This window comes from Brachyistius frenatus, unplaced genomic scaffold (genome assembly GCF_029030835.1).
Source record: "Brachyistius frenatus isolate BFR_SWC_R1_liver_20210118 unplaced genomic scaffold, ASM2903083v1 Contig_84, whole genome shotgun sequence".
In the NCBI taxonomy this organism is placed as follows: Eukaryota; Metazoa; Chordata; class Actinopteri; family Embiotocidae; genus Brachyistius; species Brachyistius frenatus.
The window spans coordinates 252,116-263,982 of NW_027210683.1; the positions used below are offsets into that span (position 1 = coordinate 252,116).

Sequence of the window (11,867 nt, forward strand, 5' to 3'; positions counted from 1 at the left end):
AGGACGGAGAGGAGCAGCAGAGTCCAGTTGTTATTGGTAATACAGCTAGTTTTGTTTAGAAAGACTACTAGTTTATGCCAAGTATTATTGTGCCATAATATATTTTTTTAAAACTGTCAGAAATATTGCCGACATCACTCGAGTTAATTATTGTGATCACAATTTCGTGGAGGGACCGACGTCTTCCACATACGATCAGCAGAAGAAGAAAGCAGGTCGGGGTGAAGTTAACTTTATTTACATCTTTATTAATCACACATTTCAGCTGTGCCATCGACAATCGAGCAGCACAAAACGACAAATTGAGAAAAAGTAAAAAAAAAAAGGAAGCAACACAGTGACAGCCTTCCCCCCACACACACTCACCACAGGGAGTCTTTGAGAAAAAACATGGCGGCACAGGAGGAGGCGGAGCCAGACAGAAGGCCGAGCACGAAGGTGAAAGTGAAGACAAAACAACCACGATGACAACGTGACACCAAACGGACGAAACAAGTGACCGTAAAAAAGAGAAAAAGTTTCAGTGCAGGTGAGGTCGAACCGGACGAGCCCCTCAGGTCAGAGTTCAGACGTCCCACCACAGGACGCGTTCGAGAGCAGCTGGGAAACCTCAACACTCGGGGAAGGGGGGTGGGGGAGGAGGGCAACAAGGACCAATCACATCCCTGCTGTCATCACAGGAAATATTCAAGGATCTTAAAAAGACAAACATGCTGGTGTCTCTCTCTCTCTCTCTCTCAGTACGGGTTCCACAGCAGCTGGTCGGAGAACACGGGAACCTGCTGGTCATCAGAACCGAAGTCTACAAGGACACAAAACAACCGGGACACGATTTCAAAATTAAAGACCCGTCGAGAACCGTCCGTTTAAAAAGGTGACGCTTCACAAGAAGGAAACAACGGCTTTAACTCTGATTTGGTCCGACGAAGAACTCAAACGTCGAACACTAAAACGTATTCTCTAAAAAAGGGAAAACAAGTAGCGGAGGAGGACAACAACAACAACAACAACAAACCGATCGACCTCAAAAACAGACCAGAAGGGCCAAACTAAACTCTGGCTCTACATTTCCCATAATCCCTGTTTTTCAGCTTCTTTTTTTTCTCCCTGTCAAATAGCAGCTGGTTTGTTTTGATGATGATGAGATGATGAAGAGCCTCACTGATTGTAAATGAGAAGCTATTTTGTTGACCAAGTTAGTTTTATTTTGAAAGGTGTACTTTGTTTTCAGCAGTGCTTCTGATGAGTGCTTTTATTTTGTAGAAATTGCAGGTACGTTTTTGTGATCGCAAGTTCACGACTTCCTGGAAGACCTGATTATTTTAAATGAATTGGGGGGCGTGGCCTCTCCAGACCACCACAGCCAATCAGCTGTACACGCATGCAACTGCAATACGACCATGTTGCAACCCCGCTCGGTGGCACGTGACCTCACCTTGGGCGTGTTCGGCCTCCATCAGGAGGTGGAGCCAGTCGGTCATGCTGTCGTCGGGGGTCAGCTGACTTCCAAAGCCGGGAGGAGTGCGAAAATGCCGGCGGCTCGTCTGCAGGTGCTGAAACAGGAAGAGGGAGCGTTAAATATATTAACTTCGAGTCAGTCATCACATATTTTTAGAATAAAAAGTTAACCTGTTTTTTTTGTAGTTCTACATATATCTAGTAGAAAAACTAAAGTTTTACGAGGCAAAAAGATATTTTAACAAATAATAAAAGCGCAGCTTGTTTCACATGTAGACACCTGCGTCCACACAGCAGGGGGCGCTGCTGCACAGTTTAATTCTGCATTTTACTTTTGTTACTTTGAATCTGTCGATCGCTCCTACCAGCGACAGCGGGACGGTCCAGGCGCCGGGCAGCTCCACGGCCGACAGAGGAGACACAGAGGAGGCTTTAGAGGCTTCTGGAGTCTCCTTCTCTCTCTGCCTGTCTCCTCCATCCTCACACAGGTCAGAGGTCATCTTCGCGAGCTGACTCTGCCTACAGGAAATAAAGAAATCAGATGATTTCATTTCATCATCTGACCCCTGCTTCCCCCCCCCCCCCAACACAGACTGCATGTAAAAGTGGATGCAACTTCCTGGTCTGAAAAATTAATCCTCAAAGTGTAATATCACAGAAGACCACTAGGGGTCTCCAATAGACTCCCATTGAAAAAAAAAAGCATCAAGTTCTCTCCATCCATTCATTTTCTTCCGTGTATCCGGATCGGGTCGCGGTGGCAGCAGATCGAGCAGGTTGTTCCAGACTTCTCTCCCCGCAACATCTTCCAGCTCATCCTGGAGGATCCCGAGAAGTTCTCAGACCAGCTAGGAGATATAATCCCTCCAGATGTTCTGGGTCTCCTGCCAGTTGGGCGCGCCCAGAAAACCTCCAGTGGGAGGCGCCCAAGAGGATCCTGATCAGATGCCCGAACCTTTCGACGTGAAGGAGTAGCGTCTCTACTCTGAGTTCCCTCCTGATGTCGGAGCTCCTGATCAGATCTCCAAGGATGTGCCCGGCCTCCTACAGAGGAAACTCATTTCAGCCGCGATCTAGTTCACGACCGAGAGCCGGTGACCATCGGTGAGGGTCGGCGCATAGATCGAAAGCGGCGCCTTCGGGCTCAACTCCCTCTCCACCAACACGGTACAGTGCCACACCTGTTTTAGGCACTCCATCCCACCTGGATGAGACATCCACCGGTTTGCCTGCGGTGCAGTCAGGTTTCCGGTATAACGGGCAGTGTTTCCTCCCCCAGCTCGTCCAAATATGGTCACTTCTGGCTGCAAAATAACAAGATGGCGACACTCGAAATACTGAACTCGAGGCTTCAGACAAAAACAATATTCTGTCCGCTGTACAATAACGAAGATATCTAACCTCAGTTTCAGAAAAACAAGATGCCTGAAGACATTAATTTGAAATTAATATACAGAATAACATTTCTTGACGTTATCAAAACCCCAAACGTGTAATTGGTTAATCCAGAAGTAAAATCAGAAATCTTAAACGACAGCAAAAGCGACTACGTTAACAAGCATTCGTAAAGAGTCTCCGGTCTCCACCTACAGCTGCTCCACTGGGTCCGGTGTGTCAGCGCCATCCAGCTGGGTGCCGGTTGGGGGGTCCCACAGGTGCAGCGCTCGCCTCCACAGACGCACCTGCATGTCCCAGGAGCGCCGGCTGTACTTCCTGTACTTGTTGGGCGTGGACGGGTGGAGCTTAGGATCCCTCAAATGTCTGAGGAGGGGAAATCGGAGTCGCAAACGTACATCAGACAAAGTATCATCACCGACAGGTTTGGCGTTTGGTCGGTATGTCAGTCGTCCGGTAGAGAGAGATCAGCTGGTTGGTTAGTTCAAAGGTCAGTCGGTCATCAGGTCGGCAGGTTAATTGGTCTTAAAGTCAACGGGTTCATCAGTTAATCATGAGATAAGTTCTTAGGTCGGTCGGTCTGCGATTCAGTCCACCGGTCGATCATCAGATAGGAATGAACGCAGATCAAGCAGATTGGTCGGTCGGTCGGTCGGTCATCCTGTCGGTCGGTGGGTCGTCAGGTCGGTCGGTCGGTCGGTGGGTCGTCAGGTCGGTGTGGGCGGGGCCAACACGCGGAGGTCTCAGTATCAGCTGAAGGAGTTCACTCACTTGGGGACTTGCTGCAGGAAGCTCTGGTAGCCGCTGGTGTTCTTGCCGTACTGGATCTGTTTCTGCCGCCTCTTCAGAACCGCAGCGTTGGTCTCGGTGTTGGCCGGGTCCGGCAGGCGCGGGTAGCAACGGCCGAGGGGGGATCTGCAGGGACACCAGAGGTCAACGGCAAACTCAGAAGAATCTCTCCTCCAACCTTGGGTTGTTTATTGTTACGGATTCATTTAAAATTAATGTTTCTTTTTAACTGTGTGCAAAGTTTCCGTTTCTTGACGTTGTACCGACCTCTTGTCCACGTCGTCCGTCCCCACCGCCACACTGCTGGTGGACACTTTGAGGATGCAGCGCTCCAGGATGGACGGCCTGCAGGAAGAAAACAACAAGGGTGTTTGCAGCAAAATCCTCTTCACGCTCCAGAAATTCTATGATATAAAAGAAAAATTGTCTCGTATACTTTTTTGCAGAAATAATTTTGTCTCCAGGTTTTAGGCCAAGTTACGCTACGGGATGTTGGGTCTTGAAACTATCTGCGAAGTGTTCTTTCATTTAAAGTGCAACATAATGGATTAAAATAAAAACCTGCGAAGTTTGCTGCTGGCGACTCGCTCTCGTCCCTGCAGGCCGATCGCAGCAGGAGGAGACGGGATCGGAGACACGTTACTGTGACGACAACAAGACACTTATCAGCAAAAACATCTTTTCTCTGCAGATGTGGAAGTCAGGTGTACGATTGTTTGATACCGGAAAGACCTCCAACTGAGATGTTTCTTCTTTTAAAACGAGATTGTTTGCTCATATTTATGGAGGCTTTTAGTAGTTCCTGTCTTTGCCTGTAGGGGACAGTGTTCCTGTAGTTCCTGTCTTTGCCTGTAGGGGACAGTGTTCCTGTAGTTCCTGTCTTTGCCTGTAGGGGACAGTGTTCCTGTAGTTCCTGTCTCTGCCTGTAGGGGACATGAGAAAAGTAACCCAGGTGTGTTTCCTACCTGACCAAGCTGTCGTAAACTGAACTGCAGCCGGGGAGGAGCCATGGCTCGGGGGTGGAGCATCCGGAGGTGGCGGCCAGCAGCGGGTCCGGCAGGCTGTTCCACATGGCCGTCGACCAGCTCTTCACACAAACACACGACAACGGGCTGAAACAGAAGCTGAAAAAAAAAAGACAAAAAAAGAAAAAGCATCGACATCAGATCGTCTGTTTTAATGATCGACGAGGCTGCAGCTCTCAACGTACCTACGTTTAGAAATGTTTCATGACAGTAAACCAAATGATCTGGATGAGAGTTAACAGGATTATTTTTGCCTGATAGCTTGAATCAGTTAAACCAAGTTTTCAGTCTGTACTGTTGAAAAATCAAAATAAAGTTTGCTAATATGACTAAATATCTAGGGGCGGAGCTATAGAGGTGGCACAGCGCCCCTTGGATTTTGATTGTTCAACCTATTTGCGTCAGATCTATCCATCTACCTATCCATCTAAAAAATAAAGCTGTTATTCTTTCCTAATTTTATTTTTACTTTCACCTTCATCGTTTTGATTTGTGTACAATTTTTTAACTTTATTTAAAAGATGTCGTTCAGGAAACGTCCATAAACTGCATCATTTCATGCTGTATTCTGATTGGTCGGTTCATTGTCATATCTCCTAGCAGCATCACACTGAAAGACCTCAAGTTTAGACCGAGAACCACTGATTTCACCACATTTCCCTCGTGACTGTTAACTTGCAGCTCAAACGGCCCAAACATCCCATCGTGTGAAAGAAGCTTCAAAGATACAAAACTACAAAGAGACAAAGTAATTCTGTTTGTGTATTAAAGAGTCCTTTAAAAGTAAGTTGTAGTAAAATAATTCTCCAATGTGGAAAAGCACAAATGTAAATACTCAATGTACATATACACTAAGTAGTCTTGACTGGAAACCAAATACTTCCCATCAGTCGCTGATGTCAACCCTGCTGCTGGTTGATTGGAGGCCGGTGACCCCGAGGCTGCTTAATATTTTCATTTAACTGAGCCGGCTTTTAGATTTTGGGCTGTTTGTTCCGTTAGGAAGTTTGACAGTCTGTCCTCAGAGGTTTGAACTTGAGCAAGAAAACAGTCCATTTGCTTAAAAACACATTTTTAGATGTAGTGTGACTTCCACTTTGTGAGGAAATCAAAAACTCTAATAAACGTCCATAAATCTGCTTAGAACTCGTCCAAGAACAAGTCCCTCCTTATAACCGCAGAACCTGCCCGAGAATCTTCCCGTTTTTAGATTTCTTTCAGAAAGCTGGTGTCCAGTGATACTTGTCAGCACGGTCATGACTACATTTCAAACGGGAGCTTCTGGTAGAGAATTCGGCCAAGTTAAGTTCCCAAAACGTCAACAAATGTAGGCTAAAAAAATAAACGGGATTTTAATGTAAAACTGCAGAATAACTGAGCAGCATTAAGGCCAAAGTTACATTGTTCATTTCAATGGAAAACAAAACACAGGAAAAGGTTAAAGTAATTTAAACACCAAACGGTTAACGCTAAAAAAAAAAACCAAAACAATTTAAATATTATGAAAGTTTAAATCAGAACTACTTTCCCAGCTGCGGGGATCTAAACTCTGATTGGTCCGCTTCCTCTGATCAGCTGCAGGTGAGCATTTAACTGGACTGTCCCGGTTTGGAGAGTCCAGCCGAAGCCTGCCTCTCGGCGGACTCGGTTCTGGTTCTGGTTCTGGTTCTTACAGACCTGGAGGAGAGCAGCGGGCTCTGCGTTGCCGTTTCCACTCCGCTCCGTGACATTTCTGCACTTTGAGTTTGGCGCCTTCACTTCAGACAGACAGACTCCATCTTTCCGCTTTCACAGCTTTTTTAATGAGCTGCACCTGCAGGGGGGAGGGGCCTGCGGCGGCTGCCTCCCTCACCTGAGCCGCTTCCGGTCCGAGAGGTGGGCAGGTGACGTGGGAATCACATGACACATCTTTATAACCGTTTAATCTTCAGATGCTCAATTACTTTAATTTATGAAATGTGAATGAATTATTTTATATTTCTAAAACATTTGCCAGTATTTCCAAACTGAAACAGCTTCCTGATCAAATTCAATCTGCACTTTCTTTCAAAAATAACGGGACAATATCAACACACACAATGCTTTGATGAAGAACAGCCTGAAGAAAATGTTTATCACTCTTTATCTTTTGTTTATTTTGTGAGTTGTGACCATTTATGAGTTTTATCTGTCATTTCTTATTTTAATAAGCGTGTTTCTGTCACTTTTTTGTATTTTTTTTAAACGTGTTTTATTATCTTGTGGTCTGATGACAACACTAATAGTTCAGCTGTGTACCTGTTTGTGGGCAAATGACAATAAACGAACTTCTTGTCTGTCATTGGTTTCATGGTTGTTCTCGTGAATCTGTTTCTACATGTTGTTACACGTCGTGTCCTTCAGGGGGCGCTGTTCACCGCTCAGCTCTAAAACCGGACGCTCAGGCTGCGGCAGCCGTTTCCGGTCAGCGAGTGAACGAGATGGCGTCGGGCAGCGGGGTGAGTTGCTCAGGTTGTTTTTGTTTTGTTGATGATCTGAAACGACGTTGATGTCCGGAAGGTTTTTGATCAACACGCGCAGCGGGAATAAAACCAATAAAACCAATAAAACGGATCCGGTAGCAGCTAGCCGCTAACGACAGCTAGCCTGCCAGCTAATAACAATGTGAACACTTCCGGTTGGATTTCACATTCAGAGCTGATTTTAACGGATTTTAACGGATTTTAACGGTCTGATTAAACGTCCGTTTGACATCAGTGAGTTTGTGTTTGTCTGCTGCTGCGCGGGAGCAGAATAACACTGCTAACTGTTAGCCTGTTAGCCCTGGACCGGCAACAACAGTAAGACTTCCGGCCTTTCAGATTAAAAGCAGAAAATAAAACAGCAGCTGTTTTGATCATCGATCATTTCGACCAAACAACGACAAAACAATTTATTAACCGATGTTTTCAAATTTTAAAGATTTACTGCTTTTTTTCATAGAATAAAACCAATATAACATTATGTTGTAAAGTTGTAAACATCATGACAGGATGTGTGAGACGGTGAAAACACGATGCAGCGCAATTAAAGAACTGATTTGAGCTCGAGAAATATCTTCCTGTTAAACTTGGACTGTTAAACTCATTGACGACGGATCAATACTTCCAGCTGATCAGCTTCATGTTAAACAGACAAGCAGGAAGTGTGTCTGTTGACGTGTCTCTGAGGCGTCTCCGTCTTCTCTTACAGTCCAGTAAGAACGACTTCCGTCGGAAATGGGACAAAGACGAGTACGAGAACCTCGCTCAGAAACGTCTGGCGGAGGAGAGGGACCGCGAGAGGCGAGATGGTGAGGAGGTCCACCGTGGTTTCACTCCTTGCTTCCTTTATTTTAGTCTGTTTGTCTTTTATTTACGGAGTCAGTTTGTTTAATTGATGATTTAAAACTTCCCGTTTATTTCCTTCATCGTCTTTAATCCTCGACTCTTTCAGGGAAAATCGCTCCGCCGGTCAAGCGGGACCTCCTGCGACACCGAGACTACAAAGTGGATCTGGAGTCCAAACTGGGGAAGACCATCGTCATCACCAAAACCACTCCTCAGGCCGAGATGGGCGGGTAGGACGTTTTACTGTGAAACTCACTTCCTCTGAATGATTTAGAGAAATGAACAAAAAAAGACAGACGTTTTGACCTTTGACCTCTCGTCGTCTTGCTCTGGTTTCTTCTTCTCTTGCAGTTATTACTGTAACGTCTGCGACTGTGTGGTGAAAGACTCCATCAACTTCCTGGATCACATCAACGGAAAGAAACGTGAGTTCACGTCTGAGACGATTAGATAAATAATCGATAAACAAACACATCTCAAAACGAGCGTCACCGTCGTCATGACGATAATATAAATAAACCCCCGAAGTCAGATTTTGAAACGAACTGTAAACATCACAATAACGTCAACAAAACAAAGCTAAACGAAGCTCGAAGCACCAAAATATTAACAATACTGTCCAAAAAGTTTGTAAACAGGAAGCTGTCTGTTTACCTGTTGTTTGTTTGTTTGTGTGTTTGTTTACCTTTTGTGTGTTTGTGTACCGGTTGTTTGTTTGTGTGTTTACCTTTTGTGTGTTTGTTTATCTGTTGTTTGTTTGTTTGTGTGTTTGTTTACCTGTTGTTTGTTTGTGTGTTTGTTTACATGTTGTTTGTTTGTGTGTTTGTTTACCTGTTGTTTGTTTGTGTGTTTGTTTACCTGTTGTTTGTTTGTATGTTTGTTTACCTGTTGTTTGTTTGTGTGTTTGTTTACATGTTGTTTGTTTGTATGTTTGTTTACCTGTTGTTTGTTTGTGTGTTTGTTTACATGTTGTTTGTATGTTTGTTTACCTGTTGTTTGTTTGTGTGTTTGTTTACCTGTTGTTTGTTTGTGTGTTTGTTTACCTGTTGTTTGTTTGTGTGTCTGGGAACAGACCAGAGGAATCTGGGCATGTCGATGCGGGTCGAGCGCTCATCCCTCGATCAGGTGAAGAAGCGCTTTGAGGTGAACAAGAAAAAGATGGAGGAGAAGCAGAAGGAGTACGACTTCGAGGAGCGCATGAAGGAGCTGCGGGAGGAGGTGAGGAGGGAGGGAGGGAGGGAGAGAGGGAGGCCACGCCCCCTGCTGCTCGGACACTGTGAAGCCGATTGGTCGGTGTTGCTCGTGTGACCGCGTTGCTGTCGTTGTCAGGAGGAGAAGGCGAAGGCCTACAAGAAGGAGAAGCTGAAGGAGAGGAAGCGGCGGGCGGAGGAGGACGTGGATTTCGAGGAGGACGACGAGATGGCGGCGGTGATGGGGTTCTCCGGCTTCGGCTCGTCCAAGAAGAGTCACTGACGCTCCGCGGTGTCACTCGACCTCCACACAGGAAGCTGGTCTCCGCCCGCCTCCGTCAGGTGCAGCTGCAGACCAGGAGGAGTCCTGGTTCAGACTTTTACTTTGGTATCCACAGCCAGGCTCTTATTTTGGTAGTTTTATCCTTCCTGTCACCGACAACATGAACGTTACTCTGTGTTAGAAATCCTGCGAGCCGTGAACGCAGCAGGTCGAAGGTCAGACGGGAAGACGGTTTCCTGTCGACGGTGAAGGAACGAGACCAAAAAAACAAACGGCTGAAGTTTCCTCTTAAGAGTCCGACATGGACGCGTTCAAGGTCCCACGTAAAATTAGAAAATGTCTTTCTTGTTTTGTTTTTGTTTGTTTGAAACTTCAGAGACTTTTAGAGGATGTTTGAACTTTTTCCCCTTCAAAATAAAGCAGAACTGGAAGATTTTATTACAGCAAACTGGACCTGAATCTTTTATTTTGGAGGTCTGGCGTAGGAAACGTGCGAAGAGCCGCTGAAGTCAGTTTCATGTTGGATGATGTATCAGGAAAAGGCATGCTGAGAAATCCAGATTATAATAAACAGTTTTTTTATTTTTATTTCTAATCGTTGTTGTCTGCCATGTGTCAGTGAACGCACCACATAAAACATGATACCTTCAGGGACCTTTTTATTCTATATTCCAGTCACAGACGGTCTTTTCTGTAAAGATACAACAATTTTGGACACTTTTCAAGTTCAACGCAGAAAGAAAAACACATTTCAAGTAGAATATTTTCACTGGAAGTCACCACATGTTTCTCTTCAGCAGGGAGGTGGTAAAAAAAAACTAAAAATTACACCATTTCTTGGAAAACTATCCTCAAAAACATTCATGATCACAATCACATCAAATGTAAAAAGTGAAATCCTGGAGGGACGGAAAAGCGCTAAATTATTTTAGAGACGTAAAACTAATTTGCTTCGTGTCAGGAAGACGTTCAAGACGGTTTCGGGGATTTTTCTTCGTCTGACGTTGAGAGAAGTTAATTTTTTGTTCTCTGAAACCAGTTTGATCGACAGGAATAAGGAAGTTGGGTTCGTTTCCTCTCCTTAGTAAGACAACCGGTGGATGTTTGATTCATTCTCAAATATTTCTGTTTTTTTATAAAGCTGGAAATTAAACAAAAAAATAAAATAAAAAAGGAAATGAAATGAAACACCGCATAACAAGTTGAACATTCTTCTTCTTCACTAATGAAAGCGTTTAACAGGATGAAGGTGAAACTTTCAGAGGCAGGATGCTTCTGATTTGCATCTTCAGACTGTCACCATCACCTGCTTCTTCTGCATCTGTGCTCCCAGAATGCACCTCTCTCCCAGAAGCAGCGTCATAGCCAACAGAGGAGGAAGCAGACAAAAGTTTTCCAGCAATGCTTTTAAAAAGAAACCTGAAGAGCCGTGAAGTGTTAAATGAAAATGTTCGACTCATTCAGGACTTCAGATTTATATCCACAATAAACTAATAAACTTCACTCAGACAGCAGTTCAGAAACTGCCTGAGAATCTGTCTGTTTTTAGATTTCCTTCAGTATCACAGCAACCGATGATGACTGTCTGAATACCCATGATGCACTGCAGCCAGGAGCTGCTGGGAGATAATTCAGCTGCTTTTAACAGCACCAAACTGACAAAATGTAAATAAATATAGAGGCTACTTAGAAACTGTGTTCAAAAGAATTATTCTTATAGAACATCTTCACAGCAGAAACTTTGGATGAGTTTTGTGTTTTATCCACAGATTGTTTCTAAAAGAGTTCGTAGCTTCAGGTCTGTAAAATGGTTCCGATCCAGAAGTGTCTTCAGCTGCAATACCAGCGAGTGCCACTAGAGGTCGGCTCCAAAAAGCCTCCGGCTCCATAGACTCCCATTCAACTTCTCTCATCAAATCCAAAGTGAATAAAATGTGTCCATCAGTTATCTCGGTGTTGTTAGCTAAAGTCACTCCTTCTTCTTAGTTTTCTGGAGGTCCATCTGAAAATAATCCCTCATTCATTAGAAAAGAAGATTCAAGAACACCTGTTTTTGGGGGCGTGTCTGTTTGATTGACAGGCCTGTGGTGCAGTCAGGTTACAGCTATCGGTGGGCGGGACGTAGTGTCGTCAGGTTTCCGATCAGATCGGTCAGATCCACCGCTGGCTCCTCCCCCAGCTCGTCCAAATATGGTCACTTCCTGTTTCAAACCAAAGATGGTGACGGACAGAATCTGAACTGGAGGATTCATAACGTTCACAAACCAACGATGACATCACTGATGGATGATGACATCACTGATGGTTGATGACATCACTGATGGTTGATGGTTGGTTGCAAGTTCTGTTCATTTGTCCAATAAATGTCGTGCAGTAAAAC

The 11,867-nt window shown here is 44.8% G+C and overlaps 2 protein-coding genes across 2 annotated transcripts; one reads left to right on the forward strand and one right to left on the reverse strand.

The window, feature by feature from the left end:
- Nucleotides 1-737: 737 nt before the first annotated feature.
- On the reverse strand, nt 738-6,397 carry slbp2 (stem-loop binding protein 2). Its single transcript, XM_069709767.1, has 9 exons — nt 6,345-6,397; nt 4,608-4,766; nt 4,204-4,284; nt 3,910-3,987; nt 3,625-3,768; nt 3,049-3,219; nt 1,824-1,977; nt 1,436-1,553; nt 738-802 (listed from the first exon to the last, which is right to left on the reverse strand). The coding sequence occupies exons 1-9, from the start codon at nt 6,395-6,397 to the stop codon at nt 738-740; spliced, it is 1,023 nt and encodes a 340-aa protein (XP_069565868.1).
- A 652-nt stretch (nt 6,398-7,049) lies between these two features.
- On the forward strand, nt 7,050-10,082 carry zmat2 (zinc finger, matrin-type 2). Its single transcript, XM_069709769.1, has 6 exons — nt 7,050-7,144; nt 7,878-7,977; nt 8,121-8,244; nt 8,366-8,439; nt 9,087-9,232; nt 9,344-10,082. The coding sequence occupies exons 1-6, from the start codon at nt 7,127-7,129 to the stop codon at nt 9,485-9,487; spliced, it is 606 nt and encodes a 201-aa protein (XP_069565870.1). The 5' UTR covers nt 7,050-7,126; the 3' UTR covers nt 9,488-10,082.
- Nucleotides 10,083-11,867: the final 1,785 nt, after the last annotated feature.

Excerpts from the sequence above, each read along its gene's own strand:
- slbp2 (XM_069709767.1), bottom strand. The coding sequence starts at position 6,397 with ATGTCACGGAGCGGAGTGGAAACGGCAACGCAGAGCCCGCTGCTCTCC. Across the intron at positions 3,220-3,624 it reads TTCCTGCAGCAAGTCCCCAA|ACATTTGAGGGATCCTAAGC; the intron begins GTGAGTGAACTC and ends TCCCCTCCTCAG. Across the intron at positions 1,554-1,823 it reads GGACCGTCCCGCTGTCGCTG|CACCTGCAGACGAGCCGCCG; the intron begins GTAGGAGCGATC and ends TTCCTGTTTCAG.
- zmat2 (XM_069709769.1), top strand. Across the intron at positions 7,978-8,120 it reads GGACCGCGAGAGGCGAGATG|GGAAAATCGCTCCGCCGGTC; the intron begins GTGAGGAGGTCC and ends CGACTCTTTCAG. Across the intron at positions 8,440-9,086 it reads TCACATCAACGGAAAGAAAC|ACCAGAGGAATCTGGGCATG; the intron begins GTGAGTTCACGT and ends GTCTGGGAACAG.